Source organism: Fragaria vesca, linkage group LG3 (assembly GCF_000184155.1).
Source record: "Fragaria vesca subsp. vesca linkage group LG3, FraVesHawaii_1.0, whole genome shotgun sequence".
In the NCBI taxonomy this organism is placed as follows: domain Eukaryota; kingdom Viridiplantae; phylum Streptophyta; class Magnoliopsida; order Rosales; family Rosaceae; genus Fragaria; species Fragaria vesca.
In genome coordinates, this window is record NC_020493.1 from 23,085,028 (window position 1) to 23,093,509 (window position 8,482).

General features: G+C 37.9%; 2 protein-coding genes across 2 annotated transcripts in view; both read right to left on the reverse strand.

The window, feature by feature from the left end:
* Nucleotides 1-1,627, reverse strand: part of LOC101300995 (L-ascorbate oxidase homolog) — a 17,164-nt gene extending 15,537 nt beyond the window's left edge. The window contains exons 1-2 of the mRNA XM_004296100.1: nucleotides 1,275-1,627; nucleotides 77-1,186 (exon numbers count right to left, since the gene is read on the reverse strand). Coding sequence (XP_004296148.1) covers nucleotides 77-1,186; nucleotides 1,275-1,522 — 1,358 coding nt within the window. The 5' untranslated portion in view covers nucleotides 1,523-1,627. The remainder of the gene's footprint in view (nucleotides 1-76; nucleotides 1,187-1,274) is intronic.
* A 2,765-nt stretch (nucleotides 1,628-4,392) lies between these two features.
* LOC101307472 (transcription factor Pur-alpha 1-like) overlaps nucleotides 4,393-8,482 on the reverse strand; it is a 4,655-nt gene continuing 565 nt past the window's right edge. The window contains exons 2-5 of the mRNA XM_004294881.1: nucleotides 8,333-8,380; nucleotides 5,298-5,438; nucleotides 4,939-5,181; nucleotides 4,393-4,814 (exon numbers count right to left, since the gene is read on the reverse strand). Of these exons, the coding sequence (XP_004294929.1) occupies nucleotides 4,662-4,814; nucleotides 4,939-5,181; nucleotides 5,298-5,438; nucleotides 8,333-8,380 (585 nt within the window). The 3' untranslated portion in view covers nucleotides 4,393-4,661. The remainder of the gene's footprint in view (nucleotides 4,815-4,938; nucleotides 5,182-5,297; nucleotides 5,439-8,332; nucleotides 8,381-8,482) is intronic.

The window sequence follows — 8,482 nt, forward strand, 5'->3', positions numbered from 1 at the left end:
CTACTATAGTAGGTAGTATATATATATATATATATATATATATATATATATATGTTGCTAGTAAATTGCTACTTACGCGACAGCGAAGACGGCGTATCCCGAGACGTGCCATGTCTGCAGGCTCTTCTCGTGGTTCTCAAAGATGATCTCCACAAAATCTCTGTGGGTTTGATCCACAACGTTGGGTAGTATGACGGCCTTGGTGTCCACGTCAGCTGGGGGGTCATCCTTGATGCTGCCGGTCTTGAACACCTTGTCACCCACTCCGAAGTATTCAGCAAGCTTGAGTGGGGTTTCAGGGTCCACATGGGAGACTCCGTTTATAGAGTAGCGTAGCTTGCCGTCCACCTGGGTGGCGGCGTTGACGAGTTTCATGGTGCGGGTGATGTTAATCCTACCGTAATGGTAGGAGCCCTGAGGATTAGGTCTAGCAGCACTAGAGGAGAGATTCCAACGGAAGGAACGGAATTGGTTGAGAGACCATGCCCATCCTTCTGGGGCCTCAGGGAGCTCGGAGTCAGCAGGGCCCTTACCATTTTCATACCGTAAGATGCCCTTACCGGTGAGCACGGTTTTGGTGAATCTTGTGGATGCTACCATGTAATAGTCTTTCGGGGTTTGGTCGGCTGTGACTAGCACGGCCATGCATTGACCGAGATGCACGTCAAGTGACTGGTACGTGTTTTGGACGGTGTGGGAGCCCTCCATTTCCACCAACATCATCCAGTGCTCTTGGATCCTAAAGTTAAGGCTGCTCTTGACACCTATATTGCAGATCCTAAACTTGTATGTCTTGCCGGCCTTCATGGTGAAGAGGGGCTCGTCTTTACCATCTCCCTTTGCATCCTTACCGTTGATGAGGACGCCGTCAGGCCTGGCCAGAGTGCGGCCGCTGTCCAGTTGTTGCTTGAGAGCAATGTGGCTTTTTTTGTACCAGTCCCCGATGAGGACAGTGTAGTCCTCCTCCGGTGTATCATAGGGAACTGGGATCAGTGGACGACTATTCACGCGGAGACCGCCAAATGCACCCCCCGCCCTGTGCATAGCAGTTGTTGGATAGTATATAAAGCTGCCAATCTGATCCTTCACTTGGAAGTGATAGGTGAAGTTCGTACCAGCGGGTATGGGGCACATAGTTCCAAGTGTTCCGTCTTGCCATGAATTCTTCCTCTGCTGGATGCCACTCCTGCAACCAATGATCATTAATATTAGTTACCTGCTGGCTTATATATTGTAGAAAAAAAAAAAAAAAATCCCAGATCCCATGTACGTACCATGTCAAAAGGAATGGCTCGTCCAGGTTATTGAACACGTTCACCACTACGTTGTTGTTTGTGGTGGAATTGATGTTCGGCCCAGGAAACTGGCCATTGATGAGAATGACTTGCTGTGGGGATCCCAGTGGAGAGAGGGTTCCGTGAGAGACATTCCATTCGAAGAATATGGTAGGGTCTCCGCAGTGCACGACTGAAATTGTCCCCAGTGAGAGACATAGAAGCAGCAGATGCATCATTCCCGACATCTTTCTCTCCCGGCGGTTTCACCTTTTATGTATCCAAACCTCAACTGTATATGTATTCCTAAACTGAAAGAAGAAGTTGTTCGTGTGACTGTGTGTGTGTATATATATAGCTTTAATGCGCTACGATCTGTTGTCCGAGATAGCTTCATTGTCGTACCTATTATATACATGCCCTTGACAATTTCTCAACCATTAAAGTTCTCCCGCAATGGTTGCCCTTCTGTCTTGCCCCTTGCAATGCGCGCTTCCTCTCATTTTACCCCCACATCCCTTCTGACCCCGTCTCCCTAGCTAACTGTTGGATCTGCATACTGTGCTCTTTCCTCGTATCAAATGAAATATATATACTAATATTATTACTTTAACGACATATTTTATAACTTTAGGACCAAGTTAATGTATGACATACAACACATTATAAAATTTTTCAGCTACGCATATCAAGTAAACTGCAACCAAACGATCATGTAGATTAAAATTTCACAATTCTATCGGCTACAATATTACATTATTGATATAAATGTCTCTCTCTTCTTTTTTTTTAAGAAAGTTATTGATATATATATATATGTATAAAACAAACAAAAAAGAAAAGAAGATGTTAGCTTCCATATATCCTCAATCAAAGATGTGGGCCTCCAAGGCACCTCCACTCCATGAAGAGCACAATTGATGAGAAACTTAGTCTCCTACAATCAGAATTTTGATGAAAATTGTAGTACTAATTAAGCAGTGTGTAAAGCATCCCTAGCTAAGAGATGTAACTTCAGCTACAAGAACTGATGCAAGATCAGGATTCTTAGCATTAGTAAAGACATGATTACCCTATGAGTTTTTGAAATTTAAAGTCTATAGAAGCTACATTTTGCTTGACATAACCATTAAATTTCATTCTAATTTGTTTGTGATCTGGAAGATTCTATTTGAACTGAAAATACGTAGAAACTTTGGAATGAGAAAACTTCAAGTTGGCCTCTTGCAGTAATAACCTCCCAAAGTAGTAGCCCAAAAAAGGTTTTGAGCAAGTAATTGTTGAAAGACCCTAAATGTAATTAATATGTCAAATAGACCAAGTAAGCTAGCAGTACAATTTGAGCAATAGAATTTGCAAGTATTGTGGACATATTTGAAAGGAACGGATCTCAAATAAAAAAAATGATAAATAAAATATAACTTATAAATTGATATGTATCATTCCCAATTATAGTATCGAAGTCTTTTATGATTACAACCCAACACATACGGGTAGTTAGGTTGAGACAATATCGGTACAATGATTTTTCATGGACCACGCTTGTCGCGCTTTAACATGGTATAAGAGCATGACGTCCCTCTCTATCTAATTACTTCTCCAATTTTCATGGGCTCGATTTGGATTCCTTCTCTACCCCGGACCTAGATTTAGGTTACACGTGAGTATTGGAGACGAATAGAACCCACATTAGAAAATTGATAAATAAAATATAACTTCTACTTATTGACCTTTGACCGACATTAGGTACGAAACTATATAATCGTGACATTTTAGGTTGTAACCATTTCATGCTTAACTCCCTAACTTCTAGAGCTTTTCGCCTTTGGTTCATGTTTTAATGAAAAATTATACAATGTGTTAATGCATGTCATGCATCAACTTAGTCCTAAAGTTGTAAAATTGGTCGTTAAAGTAATAATATTAGTCCATAAAGTTGTAACTGAGTCTTTAAAGTTATAAAAACTCATATTTACAACATTAGTCCTCTAAGTGGTAAAATGTGTCGTTAAAGTGGTAATTGAGTTCTCAAAGTGATAAAAAAAGAGTTGATGCAACTTTGAGGACTCAATTACCACTTTAAAGACACATTTTACCACTTAGAGGACTAATGTTGTAAATATGAGTTTTTACAACTTTAAGGACTCAATTACAACTTTGAAGACCAATATTACTACTTTGATGACTCATTTTACAACTTTAGGTTCAAGTTGATACATGACATGCATTAACACATCATAGCCTTACCTTGTTTTAGTAGCCTTGATAAGGTGTTAGTTCATGAAGTAGAGAGAGTTCATGTTTGTCTTAATTAGAAATGTGACTACCCCTTGAGGAAGTTTGGCTTAGTGGTCTTGACCAGCATTAAGTATGGAATTTGGTACTCATGAAGATATATTTCTTTACTTGAAATATTTTTCGTTGGATTGAAATTGCTAGAACGATCTTTAGTACCCAAATCTCTCTCTTTTAATTTTCTTCATTTTTTGATCAATTACATTTTTTATATTTTCACTTAAAAATTGAAATCACAATTTCAAAAATTTCGACTAATTGTAAATAGTCATCACTAACCTTGGTGCGGGCCGAGGCCCTTCTAAGTGTAAATTGAGACAATATCAAGCTAGAATGACGAGCCACATTTTTTGCTGTTTAACAGATACATTGAGATTGTTAAACAAAAGCCTCATAGGTTGATGTTGAGTCTCCAAAACAAAACAAAAAGCTCAGGAGGAATAAAATTTGCTTACTCCTCAAAAGACTAAAACCATTCATGGTTCAAAATCAAAAGGTCATTGACCATTCGACAGAATTTATACATCTACATTGTTCAAATGGTCACATGATTCTCTTCAGAAAAAAGAATGGTCAAATGATTTATGGTAAACAACTGTTTGCAGAGATAAACTTTGATCTGGGATCTAATGTTGAATGAATGCCTTGTAAAACCAGTACTAAGAATCTTAACAATCCACCAGCACCATGACCCTCAAAATGCTACGTTCAAGACATAATTAACTTCTTCACAGGTTAGGAATCTAGAAATTAAGAAGCTAGATATGAAGTGGATTAAGTTGTGCAATAACAAAATTAAACACACCTGAAATGATCATTATTCAGTAGAAAGGTTGACACACTATCAAACTCAAGTTACAACTTGCAAGTTTCTGGCCTGTTTTTCTATTATTGCCTATGTAAATTAAGCTCCCAGTCACCTCCGAATTCTAAAGTTGATCAATCAGAAATCGGATTATTTCAGATTTGAATGAGAGAAAGGAGGAAGATAAGAAAATAACAAGGGCCATCCCACCTCTAACCAAACACCTACTTGTACTTCTACCGCAATCTTGATTAATTATTTGTTTAATCACCAAACCATGGTAAAATTTATCTCTGAGGAGGATCGACTGTCCGAACATTTGCACCTGTCATTCCTTCAATTCGGTCTTTGGTTATCTCCACAAAATGACCCACTATTTCATGGAACTGTTTGAGCCCTGACAGTGGGAGAATTATGGATGACCTATCAGAGCCTGCAACCTGCAACAATTCAAATAAATTTTGAGTAAAAAAATATGATTTGGTATCAGGAACCTTCAATAAAGATCAGAAAGGAAAAGCAAATCCTTTTGGGGCCTAATGCGTAACAGTTATTGAAGCTTACCTCTGATATTCTTAGGAAATGTCCCCTGTTATTGTTTCCAAGATCAAAGAAGAATCTCTTTTGATCAGCTCTAATCACTTTAGAAACCCCCATGTTACCGATTTCATCTTGAGCCGGCAACTCTGTGGACCGGTCAACATTCAGTTCAGAAGTTGGCACAGTTTGGCTACTGTGGCCAGATATGAAGCCGGCGCCTACATCATCTGAAAGCCCAACAAGTCGCTCTGAAGATTCAGAACTTTGCTGCTGTGGCATTGCACACAGCAAGGTGGAAATTAGACACATATGAGATGCTCCAAGAAGAAAAACTGGAATCAACTAAACAGTTGAAGCACTAAATGCATTAAACACTAAGGCACCTGATTAGGCAGTATAAAAAGCCTTGATGCTTCATTGATCTCAGCCAAAATGTTCCTAAATGCTGCCCACCCTTCATCCCGGGTGCTCCCTGCAGGAACAATGATAGTACTTCGATTTCTACTAACAGAAGCTTCAGATACCTGCATCAACAAATGTATAAGAGTGGCGACAATTCAAGAACAAGACGCTGGAGTTTCACCCTAGCATCATTTCCCAAAGAAAACATTCAGTGCCAAAAAAGAAAAGGAGATAATTATCCAATCAACACAGATAGCTTCAAAAATTTGTTGCTCAACAGATATAAGTTAAGGGATAACACCCTGGTCTTTGCCAAGAGCTCATGTGAATGGGAAGTTTTGGCACCTTGATCTCAGTTATGCACTATTATTAACCTTGAAGAAAAAGATTGGAAGAAGGATCAGAGTTCCGTGCCCAAATTTGGAAGCTAACTTAAGACAATCATTATTCAAAATTTCTACCCACTTCAATTCTCAATGGCAGCAATTTCTTTTAAGAATCACACTGCAGCCACTGCATAAGGGTTGCGATGATTGATGTTTAGACCAGTGCCTATTCTCAGGTGCTTAGGTTGACTAATATTGCTTAATACTCCATGTGAACAATAAATAAGCAGGCTTGGATAAAAAGCTCGAGATAAGGAAAAATGTGAGGTTTAAATTATTCAACAGTAGAAAATTCATAATTAGATACATAGCACATTTAGCTGAATTATTAAGGCTTCATCTCTACCGAGCATGCACTCATGAAACAAGGCAGCGATCAATTGCAAGCAAAAACACTTGTTTCTTTCTCCAATTTTCCCTTTATTAGTTGCACATGCAGAGATGAGAATTGAAAATGAAGTTGCAGAAAGTGACCATGTTCTTGATTATAAGTCTAAAACTAAAAATAAACCCTCCCAATGCAGAATATGTGGCAGTGTAGGAACTTATGATGCAGGACACACGAAGGGGTTGTGAATCTAACGTACTTGGCTTTACATGCACCCTGCATAAGATCGTATTTGTTTTGGATACATGTTTCTGTAACTGAAAAGAATATGCATTTACCCTAAAAACAGGAAAGAAAAAAGCAGAAAAGGATAAAACCTAAACCAGATCGTTTTTCTACTCTTATCGATCCTCCTCCTCGATTCTTATCTGCGTTCTCCTCCTTACAGAAAAGTCTAAAGCCTTTTAATGTTTAATCTTCTTATTTTCTAATTTTAAATAAATGATAATTAATATATTTAATTGTGGTATCCTTTCCCTACACGTATCCTAAAACATTTAAGATTTTTCTACTGTACCATATATGATCAAATTTTCATCCGACATTATGGCAAAAAAAAAAATGAAAGAGGAAAAGCGAGAGAAGACAATCCAAGAAGGATTTTGTTTTTCTGAGTAGTTTAGGTATTCATGTGGGTTCAAATCTTGATGAAATTTGGGCTACATGGGGATCAAATTTGTTATTTGAAAATACTTTAAATCCTTGTACAAAGGAGCTGACTTATGTCTCATATGAAATACAAACAAAGAATGTAAACCTAGATATACAAAAGAGATCCAAACATCAACTAAACACAATGAAGGGAACATAAATAACATAAAATGATTGCATGTGGGATCATAGTTGAATGATACCATCAACTGTGCCCTAAACATACACTCATCTCCAATATTGTTACATAATTTTATGTTTTTCCTTCAAATCTGCCCCAAGTTTATAGAGGATTTTACATACACTAAATACACAACTACTGTTCACACTCAGAAAGCCAATCTAATCCCACAGCAGTCTGTCGGACACTACACTTAAATTTCTATTCATTTCTAAAAGTCCTAATTGCATACCCCTAGACTTTAGTGGATTTTGTAAAGACTTTTTAAAATCCTAATTGAATACACCTAGACTTTTATGGACTATTATAAGTCTGTATTGAATACACCTGGACTTTCAGATTCCATGGACTTCTTTAGAATTGCCACTAAATTAATAGCCTTGAGATTAGCAAAAAGTGTTGTTTAATCGAGATTATTAAATTATCGAGATGTTAGCTGTGTATTTATCAAAACTTATGCAAAAAAAAAAATCTGGGCAAAAGAAAAAACTTCAAAGAAAAATTAAAATAAAAGAGTAGCTCCCATGAGAGGAGGCGAAGGAGCAGAGGTGTTGCAAAATGATCTCTTTGGACACCAGTTATATGAGGATTATGAGCTAACTTCCCAAAACAAGAAGATAAAAAAGGGGATCAACTTCTGAGAAATTTCAGTAACTCATGCTCTTGAGCTTGCACACTAACGAAAGAGAATAGAACTCAAAACAGGGCAGTATGAAATCAAGCTTATCATTTTCTCGTTGTTAACAACCTTTGTGCCCTCATTGCTCAGCAAAATATCATATGCTAGACCCACATCCAATTTCAATAAATGTCATTTCTCGTTGTTAACAATCTTTGTGCTCTCATTGCTATTTGCTACATCAAAATATCATATGCTAGACCCACAATCCATTTCCATGCCTCTGATATATGGTAAGAAGATGGAAGGAACAACAATGTCAAGGTCAAGTACTCCAGCATGCAATACAAAGTACATGGAATGAACAGCAAAAGAATCAACTCAACACAGATAAAATACACATATATGGGAATGTAATTGTTTATGTACAAGATTTTCCTTTCTTTTCTTTTCTTGTTTTAGTAAATACCAGAAGCTTAGAATTTATCAACAGGTACACATATCTGATTGTAAAGGATGATTGGCTTAGGGTCAGGTTAGAAAATCCCCGCACGCAAACAAACTGAGTAGTGCTCGGTTACAGTCCTTAGCATTGTAAATGTTCCTATATGTAATTAAAAGGTATTGAATTGACCCGGAGATGCTAGGGACTGAAGTACTGGCAATTCATTCTAGACATGTCAGTAATTCTACAATGTACAGTACAGTATAAAGGAATTACTGTATTGGCAGGAATTTATAGCATCGTGCAGTAAGAAAATACAGATATAGGAATTAACGGGAGAAAGAACCTTCAAGAAGCGGCCCCTGCGGTTCTCGCCGATATCAAAGTAGAAGACCTGAAGACAAAGGCGAGAAAAAAAGATCATGATCAGAGAGAGAGAGAGGGCAGAGAGAGAGAGAGAGAGAGAGAGAGAGAGAGAGAGAGAGAGAGTCGTCGT